This window comes from Alexandromys fortis, unplaced genomic scaffold (assembly GCF_014885135.2).
Source record: "Alexandromys fortis isolate MF-2015 unplaced genomic scaffold, M_Fortis_MF-2015_v1.1 scaffold_14, whole genome shotgun sequence".
In the NCBI taxonomy this organism is placed as follows: Eukaryota; Metazoa; Chordata; class Mammalia; order Rodentia; family Cricetidae; genus Alexandromys; species Alexandromys fortis.
Genome location: NW_026067910.1, coordinates 15,385,304 through 15,410,817, shown reverse-complemented (window position 1 = coordinate 15,410,817; position 25,514 = coordinate 15,385,304). Strand labels below are relative to the sequence as shown.

The 25,514-nt window shown below is 38.2% G+C and overlaps 1 protein-coding gene across 2 annotated transcripts in view; it reads left to right on the top strand.

Annotated features, from left to right (window-relative positions):
* The window catches only part of Ptprk (protein tyrosine phosphatase receptor type K), a 519,914-nt gene that overhangs the window by 387,321 nt on the left and 107,079 nt on the right, over positions 1 to 25,514 (top strand). For both annotated transcript variants that reach the window (XM_050138244.1, XM_050138245.1), the window contains exons 8-11: positions 6,134 to 6,436; positions 11,784 to 11,893; positions 13,284 to 13,485; positions 16,863 to 16,968. In XM_050138244.1, coding sequence (XP_049994201.1) covers positions 6,134 to 6,436; positions 11,784 to 11,893; positions 13,284 to 13,485; positions 16,863 to 16,968 — 721 coding nt within the window. The remainder of the gene's footprint in view (positions 1 to 6,133; positions 6,437 to 11,783; positions 11,894 to 13,283; positions 13,486 to 16,862; positions 16,969 to 25,514) is intronic.

Genomic DNA, 25,514 nt, shown 5'->3' with positions numbered 1-25,514 from the left:
AAGAAGAAGAAGAAGAAGAAGAAGAAGAAGAAGAAGAAGAAGAAGAAGAAGAAGAAGAAGAAGAAGAAGAAGAAGAAGAAGAAGAAGAAGAAGAATTAAGGATAGGAGAATGGCTCAGCTGGTACCAAACCTTTTTACCAAGTCTGGCAACTTGTTCTTTGTGGTGGAAGGGAATGGATTCCCACAATTTTTCCTTTCTTTCTGTATGCACTTTGGTACGTGTATATGTACAGACATGTACTACATAAGTAAATGGAAAAACTTAGTAGGAAATAATTCTCCTTAAATCCATGGTAAAGCAAAGTAGGATAGAGGTTTGTGCCTATCTGTTAATATGCAATATCTCTATTAAGAGAGCTTGAAGTTCCTCTGGCTGGGAAAAGGACTGGACTTGGCATCTCTCGCCTGTTCTTTTGCTTCCTCTTTTTCCAGAACTGTTTATGACATCAGAGTACAGGAACTCTCAGGTCCTCTGTTAGTCCAAAAGACAGTATCTGCTCAGCCTCACCTCTTAGTTGATAGCCTAGGAGAGAAGTTGAAGGAATGTGTTCAGTCAACAGTGTTTCAAGAAATAAGTTGAATGATCCAATAAGGTTGACCATGTGAATTTGCTTTTGTTTTTTTGTTTGTTTGTTTGTTTTTGGGTTTTTTTTTCATCTTAATGTGGACGAGTTCCTGATTTGATGGTTTCCAACCTCAGATAAAAAGCATTGTTTTTTCTATTGTGCATAGTAACTGTTTAATGAAATGATTAAGTTGTACTGACAGATTTAAGGGTGCAGCTGGGGGATAGATTTCTTTCTAGGCATGCTGGGGGCCTTGGTTTTAATCCTTAACCCCAAAAAGGATGGAAGGAGAGGAACTACCATTTTGACTGATTCTACTAAGTATATAAGTTCATGTCCCTAAGCTGAATTCTTACTTTTTATTAAACAATCAGTTATTTCCTTTTAAGACACAAACACACAGGGATGGGGTAGCGAGATATGTAGCTGTTATTTTCTTCCAGCAAAAAGGGTACAATAATTTTAGAGATGTGTGACAAGACCATGTTTGTTACAAAAATAGATTTTCAAATCTTAAAATAGGGGAAACAAATTTTGCAATCGACAGACCCAAAGACGGAGTTAATAGAGGAAAACATAACATCTTATCTGACCTTAGAAACAAAAACAGTTTCCAGACTCTCCTGCAGTTGATGCTGTAGATTGTGATTGTGTGTGTGTGTGTGTGTGTGTGTGTGTACATTTTCCTGAAGCTCTTCTCTTCAATGGTCTAATCGCCTAACATTTTATGAAGAAGAATGACACTGTCCGGGATTTTTTTTTTTTTTTTTTTTGCCCCACATGTGAAAATGAATCTGAGCTTTTGGCACTTTGGTGTTCATGTTTGGGGTATTTGGTTTGTCCATTTCAGTTCATAATACACGGTAGATTCACACACACACACACAAATCTTATCATTGAGGAGGCGAAATAACAGAGTATGATTCAGAGCAATTTGTTTCACTAATTTAGGGGTCAATTTTTAAAAAAAAATCACAAAATCACAACAACAACAACAAAGACAAAACCTCTCCATTCTGAGCAATATCAGTCAAGCATTCTTAATTTTTTAGGACTAGGGTTCTAAAGACAACAGAAAACCCATTATCTAAGTATTAGTACCTTTACAAACAAAAGATCTCGCTGCCTGATGTTGATGTTTCCTTAATCTATAAGAAGATGGGCTCAGACAACAGCATTTTTAAAATAATCTCGAAGGACCCACAGAGCATGGCCAGTGTTTTTAGACTGGGATAATTCCTGGCTAGCTGACCCTGGGATGAGCTGTCTGAAGACCTGGTTTGTTTGACTTCTGCTGGTGTTTTAGCTAGTGGGTCTCTAAAAAGCAGCTCACTCTAAGAATATATTTGTTTAGAAAATGGTGGAAATAAAACATATGTTAAACTTTGATAAACTCTTTCAGGTTCTTTTGGAATAAATTTGTAGCTATGTATTGTTAACACTCTCCCTTTCCAGGTCCGTGGCCCCTCTCATGCTCTGTAACACACTAGTGTTCTACCTCAGTTCTGTCTCTCTCTTTCCCTCACAGTCTCCATCCATTTCCCATTCACCCTCTTAGCCCCTTCTTCACTCCCTCTTGTGCTGTTCCTTGTTCTTCTGTCTGATGTGATTAACCTTCCCTTTAATAAGGTAGACCAGTGCCTCTTCTACATCAAATCTCTTCTTCAGCATGCTTCCCAGTTAGTTAAAACATAAATTGCCCCAATTATTGCCTATATGCTTTATTTAGTTCAATTATTACTTATTTGACTTGCTTCTTAAATTAGGACATGGTTAAATTGATCTTCACATTCCTCATTCCTAGTGCACTTAATGGCTTACAGAAAGCAATATGTAAATGGTATGGAATCACTATATATTTCACCTCTTAGTATACGGTATCTTGATTTTTCTTTTGCTTCTTTTTAGAGCACCATGATTTTCTAAGTCATTCTGTCTGAACACAACAGTTATGCAATACCTGTTTATGTATGTTGAATCCCAATGGTCACCCAGTATTTCATCTGTTTCCTCCAATGTGGTATCTAGTCTGTCCATCTCTGATGTCCCCCTTCTTGTTCAGCACGTGTTGTCTCCTTACATGTTGCAGTATTTGAATTTCTCTACCCTAATGTCTCTACCTATGACATAGCCTCCAGTTTGTCTCTTTCTAAAGCAGCTGTGTTTGCTACATTAACTTTCTGCCCAGAAACTCTTACTTCAAGTTCAACTCAGCCTCCACGACACCATCAAAGTTTATTCGCTTTTCGTCCAACCAGTTTTTCCTACATTTGCATCCAGCTGGGTATTTGTAAAGTTACCAAATGGGAATTTGTAGTTTTCTTTTTCTCAATTACGTTCCACATTTCTTTTCATCTTACTTCTTTTGCTATTGTATTATTTATCCAAAATACGTCTGTAGATCTAGGCTCTGTCTGCAGAGATCCAATGCACCTGCCTCCTCTATTTGACAAGTGAAAGTTATCACTCCCTCATGAGTTCAGAGATACCGTTATGTTCCGTTCATATTTCCCTTATATCAAAATATAATCTTTTTCTTGTTTTATCATCTTTAATAAATAAGAGGTAAGCTCCTTAGGCCTAACACTGTTATGTTTTATTCATTTTGCTGCCGTCTGTATCATTTTGCATACCTTTATAAGAGTCCACTTTTGTTTCATAATGGATGAGTAACTGGTAGGCATTTTTATGTGACTATTTGCTGCTTTATGATCTCTACATTATTGGCTTTCTCCCTACGGTTCTGATAAAGGTTCGCTGTATCACTTTTCTCAATTCTTGTTTTGCCTATATTTCTTTTACACGAGCATGAGAAGGAACTGGGTTCCAAGCCCATCAGCACTGTGCAGCAAGACAAAAGAATGTAGAATTATGTTTAAATCTCTATTTAACAAGAATAGGGTAACGGATCACATAATTCAATCTACGGAAGCAGAATGGCAAATAACATGCTGACTTTGTTGAAAGACTTTATTATCTTAGAAAATTTTGCCATAATTATTTTGTTAACCATGTACTGGCACTGAAATTTTGGTGGTGACAGACATGCATAGGATGAAAAGTGTACTTTTTTTCTGAGTTGTATTGAGTTTCATGTGTTATTTACCATGAATGCCAGTCGAACAAGCAGCATTCAAGTGCACACAAACTAAATTATCCAAGTTCACCAGCGCATTTTTACCTAGTAACTAACTAATTGTCCTAGTTAAGTTTCTGTTGCTGTGATGTAAAGGAATGAATGAGTTAAATAAACAAACAAATACATAAATAAAGCTGACCAAAATCAACTTGGAGAGGAAAGGGTTTATTACTCCTTACAATTAGACTCCATTATCAAGGGAAGCCAGGGCGGGAGCTCAAGCAGAAACCTGAAAGCAGGATCCAAAGCAGAGGCTATGGGGGTAAAGTATTCACCTGCCTACTCCACACAACTTCTTCTGCTTGCTTTCTTATAAAGCCCAGGACCACCCGCCAGGGGGTGGCACAGCCCAGGTGGCTTGTTCCATCCCACCTCAGTAAACATCAAGAAAATGCCTCATAGCCCTGCCCTCAGGCCAGTCTAATGAAGGCAGTTTCTTCAGTTAAGATGCCTTCCTCCTAGGTCTCTCTAGGTTTGACAACAATTAACTAGCTCGTAATTATTACATCTTCCATCTTCTTCTAACTCTGAGCATAAGCTCAGAACGTAGGGTGCACATAGGCACCGACTTCTTTCGTAGAGTGTGAAATGATATTAGATTGAGAAATTGCTACAAGGTGAACAGTGAAACAAAATGAGGGAAAATGGTGAAAGAGGATGATGGCTCAGAGACAGAGAAATGCTTAGATTCCAAAAGATGGAATCAGTGTAAGAAAGGAGCGTTTCTAACCAGACGATTTCATCAGTGGTGTTTTCTGCCATTGATGCCTAGGAATCACTCATTCATATATTCTAGATAGTTTCTTACTTCCTCCTTCTGGATACAAATGAATACTTTGTGGCAGCATATGGTTCAAGTTGACTCAGGCCACTAAAGAAAGTCTTGTTATGCAGCAGTAGCGAAATTACGAATTTTCTTGAGATGGTTGGAGTTAATCTAGCTATTATTATTTGGTCAGCCACTGGACACCAGAGACAAACATTGATCCAAATTGAAAGAATGATCCATTCCAGGTGTGGTTCACCCAATGAGGGGAGTGTTAGCATAGAGTTAGATATACAATGACATGTATGATTAAAAAGCCACCTCTTCCTCTCGGTCTCTCTATGGATTTAAGACAGTACACAAAACAGATCTGATCCAGCAGGCAGACTGAAGTCGGAAGATTGCCTGCTAACATTTGAAACCTAAGCATTAGTTTCTACCAGAGTTTAATTTGCATGTGTACATGGGGAATTTTTAGTTTTGAAATTTTAAAATACTCCCCACTTGGGATTGTTTCCCATCCCACACTACAGCCATTGAACTGGATTCCCAATTTGGGCTTGCCATCTGTGTTGCATCCTCATTATTTTTATAGGACTGGGATTCTGATCTCAAGTATAAAAATGTATAAGAACACACAAATGGGCTTTTTACATTTGTTTTCCTTTTATCCCTGATGATTTCCAGTTAGCAATAGTATTGACCATCCTAAGTGAGTTAAGAGAAACCAGCAAGACCTTGAACTTAGCCTCAGCTTCTTTAGTTATGTCTAATCAATGTCTTAACATTTTGCCGTGTTCTGGTTTCTGTACTATATGGGGTTCACCATGGCCCTGGCTTTCATAGAGTAATTATTTTGATTAAGTTAGACAATTAAAGTCAGTTTGCATGAGGAATGGATACCGCTGGGAGTCATGATGGATGGACTCCGGTCTTCTGAGTGTTCAGTCCTGCCAGGGTTTTTCAGTTGAGTGACAACTCACCTTCTAGTTTGGTTTGTATGACAGTACATGGGTGGTTAGGCCTGAGTATTTTCTAGAAAATAAGTTACAAAGAGATCAAGAAGGAGAGAAGGTGGTTGGTGTTAATATCCACATGTGTTCTTGTAATTTTTCTAAATTTTTATTTGCTTTGATGAACAACATCATTACTGGAATAATTAGTGTTAATTAATATCTGTGTCATTTTGGTAAATGGTAGTTTAGTGTTCCAATTAGACTAATTAGTACACACCATGGCTTAGTGACATGACAAATCGCTGAGCAGAGCACACTGACTCTTGTCCCTTCTGATACATGAGCTAATCTGCTTGGTCAGTAGTAGCAAAGGAAGGGGACGGGAAACCGGACAGCGACAACTTTCAGGCATTGTTTCATTTTCTGCTGGTTTTCTCTTTTCTGCTAAGTCCATGAGTACTAAGGATTACTTTCATTTCATTTTTTTAGCTCCTTTTTTACTGTTGAATCAGTCTCCAGAACCTACCAGCATGAAATTATAAACATGCAAAACATTAAAACCCAAAGATTCTCTTGACAAAACACTAAAAGCCAAAGATTCTCTTGACAGCCACTGGATTGGATATACTGTGTTCTGCTCAGTAGTACTTCACTCTCCAGAAGGAATTTACAGTCGAGCTGACAGCTGTCTCTATTTATTTTGCAGAGCCCATGCGGACCCCGAAGACTTTGAAGATTGCTGAAATCCAGGCAAGGCGCATCGCTGTGGACTGGGAGTCCTTGGGTTACAACATCACTCGCTGCCACACTTTCAATGTCACGATCTGCTACCACTACTTCCGTGGCCACAATGAGAGCAGGGCAGACTGCTTGGACATGGACCCCAAAGCCCCTCAGCACGTTGTGAACCATCTGCCACCTTATACAAACGTCAGCCTCAAGATGATCCTCACCAATCCAGAGGGCAGGAAGGAGAGTGAGGAGACGATCATTCAGACTGATGAGGATGGTATGCTCCTGTTTGGTGTCTTCACAAGGAGGGGGGGGCAGAGAATACTGTCTTTTCTTTACATTTACCCCCTCCCCATTGTCCAGTAGTTAATTAAAAAATCTACTAGGTTATTCCAGCCAGATTACCTATAACAGACTTTCTGTTTTCAGAAAGTAATACAGTTACTAAATGGCATGTACCCATGATGACTTTTTAAATAATGATAGTAGAAATGGCAAAGGTGCCTCAAGCCTAAATAAAGACTTTCTTACCAAATGTGAAAGCAAAAATGTTATTATCCACATCACTATATAGTTACCTATTGGTAAAATTCACTTTCTTACAAATCGTGTGTGAATTTTATAAATCAAACCAGATGGTATTGTTTTCTCAGTATTTGAAGATAAAATACTCGATTTGATTGACTGAATTAAAACACAAAAGACACAGGACATTTTTTAGTCCAAATAAAGATCCTAATAAGAAAATAACAAGCCATAAATTTTATAATTTTTATTGCAATTTAAGAAATGATACTTATAAAAAATAAGTAATAAGAATGCATATTTGTACTAACACTATAATATGGATGCCTTTTCTCTAATAGTATGGTATGTCATTAATAGAAATATGAATGCCATTCTTCATTGAATGGAAATAGTATACAAAAATTCCAAATCTATTACTTTACTAAGAACTATATATTTTAGGGTAACACTTTTTTCTATTGGTATTCTTTTATAAATAAATGTATGTTGGTAGAAACTGCTACGTAATGATCTCAGGCCAATCTTAGCAGAACTTGGGGTTTACCAATCATTTCCATAATCAGTAAATTTCTCCGTCTCTCTAGTTATATGCTCAAGTAAAGGAGCCAAGTCATGAGGTCTCTGTGGTCCTATTCCTTCTTAATATTTTCTTCAACAGCTTGATGAGAGGCCCGTATTTTTATTTGAGTTTCAGAGTAAAGGGTGTAGTTTACGATCAGACTCCCCCACACACCTCCCTTCTTGCATTCACTTGGCTACTGTGTATCTTCTGGTGCCTAACAAATAGGAATGAGTTGGCCATAAAGTAAGTAAGTGTGCTATCATTTCTAGAAATACTCATTTCAGCTCTTCTCCTGTGAAACTTGAAAGTGACTCTGGTTTGTCCTGTTGCTTTGCTATCCTAAAGAAGTGAGAAACTTGCCCAGCTTAGACTGCACAACATGGTGTCTGCAGTCCTCCTCATATTACTAAAATTCGAGAGTCAAAACCCTGAGACTTAAGAGGAATCTTTTATTGTCATGTTTGATTTAACCAAAGGGTCTTATTGCAGTTACTACATTGTTTCATTACATTGAAACCAATGTGGCAACACTATTTAAATAATACATCTAATGCATCAGCCCGAACATGATTATAAAACTCTCACCCCCATCTCCAGTGTCACCCCCACCCTCCCATACATGCAACACTTACCTGTGCAGAAGAGAAGAGGTAACGGTAATGGATTCAGGCATCAACAATATCAGTGAAAGTCCAAAACTAGCTACACAAATATCAGGAGGAATCGCACATCTTCTGAAGTGTGGTGAGGGTTTCAGGTCTGTGTCATGCTAAGCATTTTATAACTCATGTTTTTAATGATAAGACGATAGTCACAGTTATTTGGATTGCTGTCAGCATTTAAGGCCAGGATATCTTGATTGATAACATTTAAATCCAGCTACATGAGTTTGATATTTTTGTTTGTTTTTATCTAGTCGCCCTCCAACAATGCAATTTCTTATGGTGTTATCCTTTGATATTGTTTATCTTGCTTTTCTTTCCCACAAACAAAAAAGACAATCAGGTTTTTATAATGTTTTTTTAATTGCAATATATTTTTAAACAACATTTGATTACATAAATAGCTATGTTAATACTCAGATAATGAAATTTCTGTGGAATTTTGACCTAAACCAATCAAACTCATAACAACAGGGTTCATATAGAATCAGTTCTATAAATTAGAAATAACATTTTTTACATTAATTTTCAAGTCTACTTTTATTTTAGCTTCTGTGTTGATTGCTTTTTTGTATAAGCTTCAGTTATATGAAGTTGCACGTATTTTGTTTCATAATATGACTTCAGAGTAATCCCTGTGGCTGTATCCCATATTGTAGGCTATTTCCTTTCTTGGTTGGTTTTCTCTTCTATAAGTCGTTCTTAACGACTGATGGAGAAACTTCCATGGAGGATTTGTACTTCATTCTTCAGGGCTGCTCATATGAGCTTGAGTTTCTACACAGAATACCTGATGTATTTCGATATTCTGAGGTGAGGAAGAATAACTAAATCATGCTTATTATTGCAAAGATCAATGGATCATGATGATCTGGTTAAGTCAGTCTTACTAAATTATTGCTGCCGTATATACATAGAAAAAGAATAAATTATCAACCACCTAATAAAAAGACATAATTGTGTGAAAAGAATTCTGGGGACATCCATAAATCAAGCTCCCAAAGCTAGAACCATTTTCAACTAGAACCTTAGGGTAGAATTTAGGCTTAATTTATTACATGTACTTTTTAATGCACGGGCAGAATTTTTTTTGTATAAGGTTCCATTTTCATTTTTTTTATTCCAGCATTCATGGAAATCAATATTATGAAGTTAACTCAGCAGAAAAGCCTGGTTTGGGGACATTTTTTAAAGCTACAAAGTCATTTTAAAATGTAGATTTATTATGTTTTAGAGGCTATAATGCTTATTTAATATAACCTTTCTCCACACCTCTTTCATTTTTCTTTTCCGTTTTTGAAGTTCTATTTGAAGGACTTTCTCATGCTCCAAACAAAATTAGCTGGAACGGCTCTCCGATAAATCACAAGCACAGGAATGGGAGTCAGCATTCTGCCTCCACTGAAAGTCGGCGGTGTGGAAATGTAACGTGAATCCCCACCGTCTGAAGCTGGGCGTGAAATGGCTTTAAGTGCTTCATGCTGGGTTTAGGCAAATCATCACTGAACTGAGACATTGTCTTTGTGTGTAGAGACATCATCCCTGCTCAGGTGCAGAGCATAAATGAACAGGGTTGGTCTGTGCCCATAGCTCGTCCACATTTCCTTTATGTGTTTGTTATAGGAGTATTTATTAATCCAAGTCATGATCACGTGTGTGGCCTATCTTGGGCGTGATTTTTCTCCCACCTTTCCAATCTTGAGAAATGGAACTTGTAAATACTTCAAGCAGAATTATAGCAATGTAGCCCATGTATGAGAAGGGGGTGATCATACCAACGTTGCAGGGAAACAATTTACCACTTCTGCCCATCTTTCAATGCAGAATTATGGAAATATTTTGAACCCTGCATAAATAAGAATAACTTGAAATATATTCATTCTATTTCATAGTACTTGTAAGACAAATTATGGTAGGTAGACACAGGAATTTTCATAACAAGTCCTCAGTATTTGGTGTTTTTACTCTTCCTACTCATATCTGCCACTTTTCCTGACAAATGTGTGAAGAAATATACTTTCCTTGATGGCAGTCATAAACAGAATCGATATATGCCCAGGTATCCACTTGCACAGTGAACCCATGTCTCTAGTAGCCTTGGCATTGCCAGAAACTGCACAGAATCCTTGTCAGGCTCACTGCCCGTGCTGACAACATGGGACACGGGTAAGGGATGGTTAACTACGGGGCTGTGAACGTGTCCTAAGTTAAGGGCTACCATGCTATCTGTAGGATGGATTTCTTTTTCTTTTATTCTTCTGGATTTCTTTCTTTTATGCGTCACCTCGTGTTGCCTGCCTCAGAGGTCGTAGCATCATTCATAGTCTCCTTGTAGAATGAAATAAATCTTCATCTGGTGGCATATCATTCAGAATTTCTTGCTGCTGCTAGCCATGAAGAAATACATTTCCTGTGATCCAGTGGTTTTTAATTTATTTCAATCCTCATGAAATTGCTCTGTACTTTGAAACGGCATTTCTAGATAATGTCATGTGTGAAGTTCACTGAAACGTTAGATTCAGGGAAAATATTAATTAAAAACCGTACTTGCCCAATACCGGGTTGGTATTTTTTTTTTTTAAAAAAAGAAGTTTTTAAGTCAAGAGTGTGAGGTAATATGTATTGTTAAGCATGATTAGAAGAATCCAGATCATGTGACTAAACGGGCAGGTTTTAAAGTAAGATCTATAAAAAGAGCAATACACAGTAGCAGAACTATCTTTTAGCTTGTCAGTAGTAACTAATACATGGCTGATTAATGACAGGATTTTGCAGCTTATGAGGTCATCGCAAATAAGGACTGGAGCCGTGTTACTTGGGAGTTGTAATTCTTGCCTAACGTGCAGGAAGTTCTGAATTAAGTACCCAACACAGATGTGGCATAAGACGGAGCATGGAGGCACATGCTTGTCATCCCAGCTTTCTGGAGGTGGAGGCAAAAGGATCAGAATAGGTTCAGGGCAACCTCGGCTACACAAAGAGTTCAGAGTGAGAGTATGCATTAGATCCTGTCTAAAACAAACAAACAAACAAAAAGCAGTAACAACAACAAAAATTGAATAAAAATGAAAGGAAGGGAGGAAGAAAGGAAGGGAGGGAGGGAGGGAGGGAGGGAGGGAGAAAGAGTATGGTGAAATATTGAGATAGCTCAGTGGGAGAGCGCTGGCTTGCATTTGCCAGGCCCTGAGCCCCGTCCTCAGCTCTGCCAAATGAAGAAAGCAAATCAAGAGATCCTTGAGTCCTAAACCAGCTTGTTCTTAATAAGCTCTTCCTTAGCTGAGAAAAAGTAAAAGCGTGAAGCAGGTACATTTTAGCGTATTCGTCTCTAAAAACTTTAAAAAAATATAATAATCAGTGCTGTCTTTTTAATTATAGAAAATTTAATAAGTATAGCCACAAAAGTCAGGATGATTTTTAATGGGCATTTCAAGTCACTGCTGTGTGATTTGGCTTTTGAGTCTAAGGAGCGTTAATTATGATTATAATTCATTATTTTATGAACTCCGTTGATGGAGCCTCTTTAGGGGATTATCATAATCTTCAAGAAATCTTTCAGGGATGTGCATCTCTGTTCTCAGAGCAAATTACAAATAAGAACTTCATGTTATTAGCCATATACAAGAGAGAAAAGCAGACTACATGACTATGCCACTCTCCAAGGTGATTGAATATTCATTTGAATAACAATAACTTTACATTTCTACATTTCCTGCTTTAAAAACTTACAGGCTGATAATTGGTGTCAAGTCTGAATACCGTTCATGTGCTGATGTTATTTTTAAACATATATTTTTGCTCCAGGACATCTACTTTAAATTGTGTTTATCTTGTTAATTGCAAGTGTTCTTATTTCCAATGTCTGTTATTTCTAGTGCCCGGGCCTGTGCCAGTCAAATCCCTCCAAGGAACTTCCTTTGAAAACAAGATCTTCTTGAACTGGAAAGAGCCACTGGAACCAAACGGCATCATCACTCAGTATGAGGTAGGAGGAGAAGGTGTAGATACAAAGAGGCCAAGGAGATGGCTGGGTGGAAATAATAGGAAAGGAAAGGGGGGGAATATTAACGCATCATCATTTCTCTTTGTTCTAGTTTACAAATTATTTGATTTTAAAATTAATCACTGTATAGTAGCAAAATCATGGACTATATGCTAGTTTTGTGTCTATATATGTGTATAACTGGACTATGTCCTTGTCAAACCCAATTAATGTTTGTTATGAATAATTACATGTAAAAATGCTAAGTCCCTTTTTCTAAAATTAAGAAACCAATATCACACTGTGCTTAAGGAGAGGCCATTGAATGGCCTGTTTTTCAAAGTAAGTAATTAATAGCCCCCAAAAGCAAAACAGATTAAAAACCCATTTCAGAATTTCATTGTACCTTTGAATATAAATCACTATATTTTCAAATAAGAAGGTACAGAGAATAAATGAATTTTTAAATATGTTTTTTAAGACAATTTTCTCCCTTTCCCCATCACTTTCAAATGGATATTCTTAATTGCACAGTTGGGAAGTTTTTGGCTATATAGTTAGTCTGTGCTGATTATAGAATAAACATTTCTATGTCATATGCCTCAGAATGAATTATAGGAATTAGAATGAATGGGTTTTGACTCTTTTAGTATGTTTGAGCACTAGTGTTCTTTAATTTGTTTTGAGACACAGTTTTACTAAGTTAATACATAATGGCCATGAGATCCTTTTGTAACTCAGGCTGACCTTGAGCTTGTGTTCCTCTCCCAAGTGGCTCAGATCACAAGCCTGTGCTGCTAATGTTACTAGAATTTTCTGTGGACCTTAGACCAAAAAGAGAAGAATAACATACCTTTGATGAAGACTTTGTGTTTTCACATGCATTAAAGTATGTAACAAGAAATTGTGTATGTAGTATGCATATTTAAGTATATCAATTTATTGATATAGTTTTTAAAATATAAATATTTGAAAACTTAGATATACAGCTACATATATCATTAGGTAGATCATAGATGATAGAGAAGTAGTGAGATAGTTTAAATAGAGCAATAAATGACAAACAATAGACAGACAGATAGATGATAGATAGGTGGATGAGAAATGCCAGAAATAGCAATACCAATATAAAAATAGATAGATAGAGATAGATAGATAGATAGATAGATAGATAGATAGATAGATAGATAGATATTTAGATTTGTAGGTTAGATGGATGGATGGATGAATGAATAAGAGATGCCAGAAATAACCATACCAATATAAAAGAAAAAGAAGAGGAAAGTAATGAGGACTTGAGGCACTTGAGTGCTATGTTGTTTAGAAAGGGCTTGCTTACAATTTATTATGGCCTTCAGTTGATATATAATGGGAAATATATTTTCCACACTAGGTGAGCTATAGCAGCATAAGATCATTTGACCCCGCAGTTCCAGTGGCTGGACCTCCACAGACTGTATCAAATTTATGGAATAGTACACACCATGTATTTATGCATCTCCACCCTGGAACCACCTACCAGTTTTTCATAAGAGCCAGCACTGTCAAAGGCTTTGGGCCTGCCACAGCCATCAATGTGACCACAAATATCTCAGGTAAGCAAATGAGTAACATAGAAGCTGAGCAGTTCATGCTTCTGATTTGCAATAGCATATTCTAGACCCTCAGATAGGTGCTGTGTTATCGTATAGCCTACTGAGTCATCACGTCACTACGTGAGGTCAAGGGCAGTCTATTCAGCCATTTGAGAACAAATCATTCCTGGTGATACGTTCTAATCCAAACACTTTTCAGGCCGTCACAAAAATGACAGTCGTCTTAAAACGTTACATCTTTTCTTTACTTCAAATCTTCCCATGTTCACTGTAAATGATTATGGACCTTTCTTGTGCTCTCAATGAGGTGCCAAGTATGGCATCAGTTGTATGCTCCAGTGGATGGTGTCTAACAAGTCCTGGTATCTTTCACTCTCGTATTGGAATACCTCACACCTTGCCTGCCCCCTTTTCCCTAACATTATGCTAATTTTAAACAAACGCCAACCTTCCTTTCCTGCTACACAAACATCTCACACAAATGCCTCTAATTTTCAGAATTAGAACACTCAAGAAACTCTTGAATTGATAAATAAATATGACTAAATTTCACTTTCTACTACATTTACTTTTATAATTTGCATTTGACTAGATCGTTTACGAGTAATAATTCTCCTTCAGTCAAATCGCCCATTCAACCTGATTAGGTTCCTGCTGATGTTAGCATCACGATGCTCCCTAAGTCTACTCCAGTTAGTAAAATAGTTCATCATGTTTAACACTATAAAAATATGAGCCGTTTGTAACTATAGAGTTAAATTTGAAAATGGCCTTTTGAAGGTAAACCACATAGTATATTAAACACATTTTTATTTGGCGAATCCTTGTTAATTCTATTTAGTATATAACAGCAGCCACTCTCAATTCACATTGCATTTTTTAAAAATTTTCTTTATTTGTTTTATATACCAATCATAGTTCCTCCTCCCTCCCCTTCTCACTGTATGTCAAGTTAAGGCAGGACCAAGCCACTCCTCCCTGTATCAAGGCTGAGCATAGTATTCTACCATAGGGAAGGGGTTCTAAAAACCCAGGTCATGCACCAGGGATACATCCCGGTCATACTGACAGGGACCCCACCAAAGACCAAGCCACGCAATTGTCACCCACATTCAGAGGGCTTAGTTTGATCCCATGTAGGCTCCCCAGCTGTCAGTCCAGAGTCTATGAGCTCCCACTAGCTTGGGTCAGCTGTTTCTGTGAGTTTCCCCATCATGATCTTGACATACACACCCTTGCCCATATAATCCCTCCTCTCTTTCTTTGACTGGACTCCAAGAGCTCAGAAGACTCCTAGCAATAGTGGAAAGGGTACCTGAGCTGGCCTCCTGTAATCAGGCTTGTGACTACACTAATTGTTATCTTAGAACCTTCATCCAGTAATTGATGGAAGCAGGTGCAGAGATCCACATTATATATTTTTAACATTGTCCTGAATCAAAAATTTATACCAAGAGTAAGATATATGTATATAAATTGTTTTATTTGGAAATGTATTAAATAAAATATAACTTTTAAAAATTCATATCATGAATAAGAATAAGTCCAATATATTCATTTGCATATGATTTGATTTATATTAATATTCTGGTAAAATTGATGTTTTAACATCATCCATTATATTAAGAAATGATAGTATATTAAACTGTCATTTTATATCCTAATGGAATTCATTGATTTATAATATTTATTAAATCACTTGGTTAGAAAATAAGACTTAGTGAATGTCATGACAAACTTCTTCCCTTCTAGAATTAGCAACAATTGAAATTTTCAATAGAAATTGTTGTAAAATCGACATAATATTTTAAAATAGACACTGAGCAAATATGTTTTCTAATATGTATATATATATGTACACACATATATATATATATATATACACAGAGAGACACATATACGCACATACAGTTTGAAGTCTTAGATACCCTGTTCAACATGATGTCGAACAGAAAATTTCTAATTATAGACAGAAACACCCTTCTGGCTTTCTTTTCCCTCTGAATTATTTGATTTCAATTTTCCCATTGCAACTAGAAAGCAGTAAGCATTTTCTTGTATTTTATAAGCTTAGCTTCTGCTGCTGTGCTTTGGGAGCATCTGATTACTGTGATGCTGTATAAATTTTGAGATACTATATGCCTCTCTACCCCTTTTGTCTAGTCATTGTTTTTCTCAGCATTGAAAGCATTAATTTAAAGGACCAGGGTGATGGTTCTGCAGTTGACAGCCCTAGCTGCTCTTCCCATGGATGTGGTTTTGATTCCCAGCACCCACAGGGCATTCCGTAACTATCTAAGTCCAATTCCTGGAATCTGATGCCCTCTCCTGATGTTCCAGGCACCAGGAATGCATGTGGCGCACAAACATCCAGGCAAAACACCTATGCAAACAAATAACAGAATAATTAGAATTTGTATAAAAGTGTGCCAATGTTTTGTGAGCTTAAAAGTTTGCATCTTTTGATTATGTGAAAGTTTACTGTGTGTATATTTTTGGTTTATACTACTTGGCTTCATAAAAGGTTAATTCTTAATCTTGATTCTGTGTCAGTGACTGTGTTTTGTCTTCATGGCTCTATCACAGCTCATAAAACTTTGCATATGCTTTGAATTTAGCAAGTTCTTAATGAGTGGATGAAGATTTTTTTTTTGTTACACATTACCTGACTTGTCAAGGTTAAATTATAATCTACTTGTTTCAATGGGTCTCATTCCCTTATACATCCATCCATATAGTAAAAATCAGTTGAAATTTCTTTAAGCCCAAGGTTGGGAAACTTCTAGAACACAAACACTATCCAACGTGTTGAAAATTTATGTTTTTAACTATTTGCCAATTAATGTACCAGTTCTTAGTAACTGAAAAGTAATCTCCTTTCCAATGCACCACAGCTGACTAGCATGTTTCTCTTGTGCTCACATGGAACTAGTCCAGAAAAGAATACTGGGCCTTTCTTTTGCCTGCCAAGCATGAACAGCGAGGGCCAGTAGGCAGCCCATTACCTCCCTTCTGCCATGCACAGTCCCAGGCTCATGTGTGACTGTTTAGCCAGTGCTGACTCTTCTTGTCCCACTGTCCCACGTCGTGCTCACCGGCTTAAAGAGCTTGGGAAGCTGAAACCCATGGGTCTTCACAAAGTGTTCGGAATACAATGAGTACAAGTCCCCAGACTGCTTTTAAAAATCCAGCAACCTCGCCTTCCTAGCTTCTTCTGCCCACAGTTAAGGTTCAGTGTCATAAAATAAGGATCACTGAAGTTAATTAGGAATTAAATTGATTTTCCCTTAAGGTAGGATCATTTATTCATAGCAGCCTATCATATATCGCCACGAATTGATTGAACTTTCTTTTCACCTCGCTGTGTCTCTTTTCAGCTCCGACTTTACCTGACTATGAAGGAGTTGATGCCTCTCTGAACGAAACTGCCACCACGATCACAGTGTTACTGCGACCAGCACAAGCCAAAGGTGCCCCTATCAGGTAAGCGGGGGCATAGTTAAGAGGAAAGGCAGCCGGTAGGAGAAATGTCTCCAGCCGTTGCCTAGCACACCTAAAAGCCTTTCCTTTCACAGTGAATGTCAGGGATACTTTGATTTTCTTCTTTTGTTTTTGTGTATTCCTTCTTGATTTGGAGGAAGATTATAAACAGATGTATGGCTAAAAGCAAGAAATCTAAAGGCTTTTCTGGGCTGTGTGAGGCTATTGCTCTTTCTCTTCATTTTCCTTTATCCCCATCTCACTTCACTTCCTGTGCTGGTGTCTGTGCTGGAAAGGCCTTGACAGTGTTTGTCGAAGAGGATAAGGAAGGAGCGCCTGTCCACCTCTGTGTGTCTGTAATGGATAATTTCATGTGAGTGACTGAATCAGTAGGGAGCTCTGAGGAAATAAACGCGGAGGAGTGATAGCAAATGAAGCCTCCGTAGCCTTTCGCTTCTTAAATTATCGGAAATTCCATGATAAATATTAAAGTTCAGCCTGCTAGTTCCTTTATCTTTTTAATATTAAAATCTCTTATATTACTGCTAATATTTTTTAAAAAATCTGTTCCATGTCAATTTTAGAAATTAGGTCAAATTACCTCAGCCTTTTAAAATTTGAAGGACTGTAATTACATGAATCTTCAAGACTTCAACAAGCTTCTATTTGAAATCAACAGATATGTGGGCATTTTGTTTTCAGTATTGATAAGGAAATCAGATAGTCACAAAATCAAGATCCAACAGACAGCAGAACTGACTTATATCATGCTCCTTGTGAATTCCCTTGAAGGCAGGTCAATCGCTTTCTGTATGTAAAACAAGCACACTTGACTTCATGAAACCAATGTCTTTTTCCATCAAAGTTGTTCAAATACTTTTTTGTAATGAAAAAATATGTTGATAGAAGAACACGAGTCACAAAGAAAGCTTGTAATTCCCACCTGGCTGAGACTGAGCAGACTCATTGCCACATTGTGGAGCAAGAGAGGTGGCTAAGGAGACTGTAACATGCATGCTTCGGAGAGAGCAGCTGCTCGAGAATTCCAAGTCAGTGTACAGTGGTGTTTGTGCATGAGTGATTGTGAAGCATTGTGGTTGCAGCTGCAAAGAGGAAGAAGCAATGCCGTGCTCACTTGGACGTGGTGTCCTTCTCTACTCACAAGTAATCGTTTCCATTGGCGTGTCCCTACCTGTAACAAAATTTGCTGCATAGGTGTCCATCTTGTTCTTGGTGTTTATGTGGGCTCCAGGTACTTGGGTTTGGCTTTTAGAGTTTGTCTGAAGAGGAGGGCTGGCAGTTAAGACAACTGACTGCTCTTCCAGAGGAAACTGGTTCCATCTTCAGCACCCTTATTTTGCTCCCATATACAGCTCACAAATGTCTGTAACTCTAGTCTTAGGGAATCAGATGCCTTCTCTGGCATCCACACACACAGGCATGTAGTACAGAGGCATACTTTCAAACAAATAAAACTAAGTAAATAAAATAAAATCTCAAAAAAATATTTCAAGTCTTTAAAAAATGTTAGGGGAATTGAGCTTTACTTCACTTATTATTATTATTATTATATCATCATTATTGTAGCACTGTGCTCCATAGCTTGTATAATTAACTCTTTGCCTACTTTGTCAAAAATTTTTCTGCAAACTTTGACTACTTATTAAGTACCTATCACCCTGCTTGCAATTATAAATCTAAATACACTGACCATACCGAAACACGTAACAGTAAAAAGTACCTCTACCCAGGTTTCTTAGGATATCAAGGGTTATTTCACTCTGTAGATCCTGTGCTCATAGACAGTGTTCACGAATTTTGTGTGTTTTCTACATGTTTGGTTAAATATCTTTCTTCTGTTCTGTTTGCTTTCATGTGTACATAATTTCTATTTACTATGAATTCATATAGTCTGAAATCATAATTATACAAAAATAATCCTTAATAGTCATTTCTCATTCCCTGGCGTGGAAATGTACTTCATTATATTTCTTGGCAACACATTTGACCTTTCTAGGAATTGAGCCCAGTGACTAGGAACTCCAAATTATATAGTATAGATGGATAATGCCCAGAAAACAAGTTGAGGGGCCAGGGAGTTGGCTCAGTAGGTACTACAGGCAAGAGGACATGAGTTTGAAGAATTGGCCAACAGTCCCCGGGAACGTGACATATGAGCACATTTGCCTATAATCCCAGCACTGGGGTTTACAGAAAGGCCCATCCCAGGAGCTCATTGGTCAGCCAGCATCGCTGAAATGGCAAGCAGTAGGGTCGGTGAGGCAGCCTATCTCAAAAAGTAAGGTGGAGAGTAAGAGTTGATGAAACTCAACAAATTCTTCTGGCCTTCAGCTGCATGTATATGGTTGCACACTTGCACATATGTGACACACACACACCTCTCATGCCCAAACACAAAAGTGACTATCTACTAGACAATTAGAGTAAGAAATAACTTAACATGAGCATTTGATAAAGCTGATGAGTGTCGCTGAAAGGGAAGACCAGTATATGATTTCTAAGAGTCAATCCAGTCAAGGCCGTCTTTGTTCAGCTGCATTTGCTAAGTGCACCTGCAGGTGGAGCCAGTAGGCAGGGGGATAAACTTGTGCAGTTAGGCAGCACTTTGACCTTTGCTGAGTTTGAATTTTGACTCCCTTGCTTTTGGGATCCTTAAGCTGTGTGGCATCTTCTTTTCCTCTGACCATGTTCCTCCATCCAGCCATCCAAGTAGATACTGGGACTTGATCACAAGGTGGTCTAGTCCAGTGTCCTAACCATGTTCCTCCCTCTGGCCATCCACACAGACACTGGGGCCTGATATGAGGTGGTCTAGGCCAGTGTCCTAACCACATTCCTCCCTCCAGCCATCCGTGCAGACACTGGTGTCGATACATCCAGTGTCCTAACCACGTTCTCCCCTCCAGGCGTCTGTGCAGACACTGGGGCCTGATCATGAGGTGGTCTAGTTCAGTGTCCTAATCACTTTAAAGTGATGGTTTCAATTGGTGGCATCAATTTTCCTAGCACTGAGAGTACAGTCTGTTTCTACAAATCTTTTCTTGGATTCCAGCATGGCTTTCAGCTTTTCTTTAAACTACTTTACTTTCTGCTCAGTTTCTTCAGGCTTAGTTACTGAAATTTTGTTACTGATGTAAATTTTGCTGCCATTCAGCTCCTTGTCTTCCCAAGAATGCCAGCTCTCTTAACCTCTAGCTAAACCGAAAGCATCCACTTGTCCTCTGCCACCAACCCCGAATAAACCATCTTCCCTTTGTTGTAATACAGTTAGCCTCTGTTGCTGTGCATTTTGCTGTCCATTTGTCCCAACTCTAGTACAGATGGACATTCTTTTTCCTGGCGTTCCAAATGTTCAACTCCCATGCCAAATCTTCTGTTATAGTAACTAAGAAATCCTCAATATTTGGAGTTTATACATTTACTTTAGTTTGTCTTATGAAAAAACTAAATTAGCAATGGTTCCCATAAAATTACAGATTCCACAGCAATTCATTCATACCAGGAGTTTATCTAGATACGTGGAATAGTCTTCCGTGTGTGCCTGTTTGGAGTGTGACTGACTCCCTGGTAAGGCAATGACCACATAGAGAAAGTTGGGGTTAGACCTGGCATTTTGAGGAGGGGAAGAAATGAGGTTTACTTGGAGAAGGAAGGGATGGTGGGTGTTTCAAGAAATTGCAAGCAAATGATAGGACATGGGATGTTCTACCTAGAACATCAAGTAATTGAGGTCATTGAAGTTAGATGTGGGCAAATTGACAGCAGCTAAAGCTGGAGTCATAATAGAGGCCAGGGAGAGAGACTGTTTACTGGCAGCTTGAAAACTGAGGGTGGCCACAGGACTACAGCAGCAATTGCCTTGAGCTATCCTCTTCCAGGGGCGGGGGGGGGGGGGCTCACTCTGGTAGAAACAGAGATCGGGCTGAGGCTAACTCAGGCTGAGGCTGGGATGCTCCTAGGGTAAAGTGTTCGTGGACCATAGCAACATGGTTGCAGCGGAAATGAAAGCACCACTAAGTGCCTCTCACTAGGCTGTGTGAAGCTTAGAAAGATGGGAGGTGGGACCACCCCTTAAAGTGACATAGCATGACCTTAAGTGTCTTTTGGCCACTTGAACTTCTTCTGTTGAGAATTCTCTGTTCAGCTCAGTGCCCCATTTTATAATTGGGTTGATTAGCCTTTTACGGTCTAGTTTCTTGAGTTCTTTATATATTTTGGAGATCAGACCTTTGTCAGTTGTGGGGTTGGTGAAGATCTTCTCCCAGTAAGTGGGTTGCCTTTTTGTCTTAGTGACAGATCAGGGAACCCTGATTGCTCTTTGGGCTGAGGAGGGAGGGGGACTTGATCGGGGGAGGGGGAGGGAAATGGGAGGCGGTGGCGGGGAGGAGGCAGAAATATTTAATAAATCAATAAATTAAAAAAAATAAAGTGACATGGCACAGAGTCATTTACCCAAAATGCCAATTCTGGTCTTCAAGGTTATTGAAGGAAGACTAATATTTTTTGTTATAATAAATCAAAAACATCTGTGTTTTTTCAAAAAATACAGTTACTTTGTATATTTTACCTACCTTATCAGCATTTTCAGTGAATATTATTTTTGAGAGATCTTGGTACTCAGGAAAGAAATAACATACTCTTCAGTTTACAAACAACCTAAATGAGGCGCTCAGCATGAGCTGTCTCTTCGGTTTCTCGTCGTGTACCAAGCTTCCCTGGGGCTGTTAATGAACAATGTGTGTAATTCTGTCCTGGCAAGTGTGGTTCTTCAACATATTTTTTTAACTTTTATAATCATCTGAAAGATGTAAACTTGATGCCTGCTTTGCCTAGAAATTCAAATGTGCTTTTAGGCATTTGACAGTCATTGCCATGACTTGAAGTGCTCATGTCTCACAAGACAGGTTTCTTAAAACACATAATTTCTCTTAATTTTTTTTCTAAGTAGCAGAATGTTATAAATACATGGGTTTTCTTTGCGTTGATGCTGAGTTTGTGGTAAGGTATTACAAATAGATGCATATTTTATTGCAGAATTTTCCAAATACAAGCTCTGTATTTTAGGTAGTTAAGAACCCATTCTAGCATAATTTCAATGGGGAGGGGCTATCATCAAATTTTGAGTCTAAGCACCACATATGTTTAGTGAAGAAATTAAGATGTAAAGAACCAGAATATTTTCTTATATTAAGAAGAAATTGTCTAATGATTTAAGTGAGAGTTTAACAGAAACACAGATCACAATATAGAGGTGATCCATGCCAACTGTGTATGCTGATGGTCTGGTCCCTCATCACATGTGCACAGGCACATTAGTGTGGCCATTGGCATCCACTGATGGACAGTGTGCTGCATCCCACATGTTAAAGATAGCAAATGCTTCTTGGTTGTCTTTCTTTTTTATTTATTTATTTAAGATTTCTGTCTCTTCCCCGCGACCGCCTCCCACTTCCCTCCCCCTCCCCTAATCAAGTCCCCCTCTCTTGTCAGCCCAAAGAGCAATCAGGATTCCCTGCCCTGTGGGAAGTCCAAGGACCACCCACCTCCATCCAGGCTTCAGTCAGTTTTAGACATATGTTAAAACTGAAGCATAGATGGACATAATCTCTCTGTGTTGTTTTCTAAGCATAAAGGTCAGCATCCAACTCAATCAGATGTCTAATTCCTTGGAACTGGAGTTATAGACGGTTGTGAGCTGCCATGTGGGGTACTGGGAATCAAACTCACTTCCTCAGCGAGAGCATCCAGTGATGCTGTCTCTGCAGCCCCTTCTTTGTCTTTTTGTCTTTCCCCAGAAAACTTATCTTTACAGATAGTGAATTTGTGTGTGTTGTGTGTGTATAAATATGTGTATTGTGTGTGTGTGTGTATGTGTGTGTGTGTATCTTCCTAGCAGTTAGCCTCTGAAGAGCAGGGGAGACCACACCACTTAAAAATATTCCACAGCATATAACAGATATTTCATAAATGATTGAGTGGGAGACACTAAACTTAAAAATGGGATAGCTCCTGCCTTTCATGAGCTCATAATCTAGTAAGGAAGAGGCGTGTCAAATGCAGTATTTATGACAGTGTAATCACACTGTGTTCATAATGGACAGTGTTCACCATGGAGGCAGTACATTTTATTAAGACAGTGATCTGTCTTCCTGTTTAAGACCCAGAATTTCTGAGGCAAGTCCTAAGGGTTCTGACCAATGAGCCTATGGAATCATGAATGGGATTGGTGAATTACTGACTATATTTAAACATAATTAGTGTAATTGTGACTTTCCATATATTCTCTCCACCTCAAAGTATGTATGCATTGGATCCAGATGAGAACACTGGGGAGAGAAACAGTCAGAGAATTATTCTTGATAGAAGTATCTTAATGCTGTGAAGATTTTTTGAGAAGATGCTTGACAGTACGTATGGCCCTAGCTTCAAATGAATAATATGTATCGAAAAATAGTGAGAGCAAGAGAGAAGACGAAGGACAAGTATTCAATATAATACTAATCCCAGGACAACGTGTAGAGTCTGACTTGTGAAATGAAGGAAGAGAATGCAAAGAAACCTCATGCTAAAAAATGAGGAAATATTACAGGAAGTGAGGACTTGGCTTAGCTAGAATTAAATTCCATCCAATCATTTAAAAACTTTAATAAACAGAAGCATAGAACCATTTCCGGTCACCTATCAGTCCAGTCCTAATTTGATTTCTCTGCCCTTTGATTAATTTGAATTGACTACTTGTCAAATGAGAAAGAACAGCAATAGATTTTTTTTTTTTTGAAGTGGGATATGTGTCTGAGGTGCATCTTCTCAGACTGGCCAGTGAAGGAATTTCTGCTCTTTCTCAGCAGCTGTTTGGAGTTCTATCTGAACCTCTAGGGTAGTTCTCACTGTAGCGATATATGGTTGTTTCCACGCACATTTTGCTGCAGGCGAACACTTTTTATGAATTCACTGCAGTTAGTCAGTTCAGCACAGATAATGTACAGATCTTCTCCCTGTACCCAGAGAAAGGGAGAGAAAGATGCACAAGGGTTTAGCCTCTGAGTGGGGGTGGGGACTGATTGAAGGCTGTGCTCCATTAAAGACATTAAAGTACCCCGAAAGACTTTGACCAGTGTCATTTCCTGGAAAGACACCTGAGTTTTCTAATGTGATGGCAGAAGAAATAGAAACAAAAATACAGCAGTCATGAACCAAGATTTTTTTTACCAGAAAGGTATTTCCAGTGATGTCATAGAATATAAAAAAGGAAATCACCTTGAACTTGGTTTAAATGTTAGAAAGAAAAAGAAGTGTGGAACTGAGTTAAGGTGATGAGAGATGTACTTGTGAGTTGCTTTCTTGTAGACATCAACCAAGGAAAGTCACAGTTTGTAAGTGGAGAGGTTTTAAAGATGATAGTGTTGTGTGTGTGTGTGTGTGTGTGTGTGTATGTGTGTGTATCATACTTCTGAGTGCTACAAAGCATTTAAATAACAGAAAGAATTTTGGTAATGTCAACAACAGAAAAGCAAAAAGAAAGTTGATAATGAGGAGTAATTTTTCACCTCAGTATCAGTGCCCAATGCTTCGTTGTTGAATAAAAGTCAGTGAAAGAATGAACAAGTTCAAATTCCTAGGAAGAAAGCTAACTAAGGATATCTTCGTTATCCAAATAGTGTTGAGAAGTTCTGAAGCAGAAGAGGTCATTGTTGTATGAGAGAAAAAGAATGCTTCGGATAGATTCTAAGTAGACATCACCAGAAAAATCAAAAGTGACTTGTTCATACTACCATGCCTAGTTAGATGCCCATGATTCCATTTGAATATATTCCATTTCAATATAAAATTAAGTGGCTCCTGTATTGACCCATGGAATAATCACTGCTGAGTTTGAACACTACTCAGCCATCGAGCCGAGTCCAAGGAAGTGTAGATGCTGCATTTGGCAGGGTAGAGAGCAGAGTGAAAGGGGGTGGAGTAAGTTCCCGTTGTCTCCCCTAACTTCTCACCTTATTCCGGTCATTGAACAAATAGGAACCTAGGCAATATTCCTGGAGGCAAGCTTTCTAAAGAAAAAAAAAATATTTATATAATCAGGCTTATGCTGTCATGACAAATTCTTGGTGGCTCAATGAACATTCATGTATTCTTCATAGCTCACTGAGAAGTCCAAGATGGCAAAATCAATACTTGCTGAGACCATCTAAGCCATGTTGTTTTTTATAGATGCCCATCTCCAAATACCACAGCACATGTGAATTGTGGAGAGGGGTCCCAGACATCTGCTTCATAATGTAAGAAGGAAGAAAGTCAGACACACACAGAATCCACTAGGAACTAAGATCTCTTTCCCCAGGTCTCTCAGTAGTAGTTACAAAGATGTGCTTCATTTCTTAGATAAAATTTACTAGTTAGTAAAAGATATACTAAAGATTAAAGTCGATGTTAATAAAACATACCTATGCATAAGTGGGAAATTTTCTGGTTTTCTATATCTTATAGAATCACTCCTATTCTAAACTTTCTCTTTATGCCAGATCTTAAAG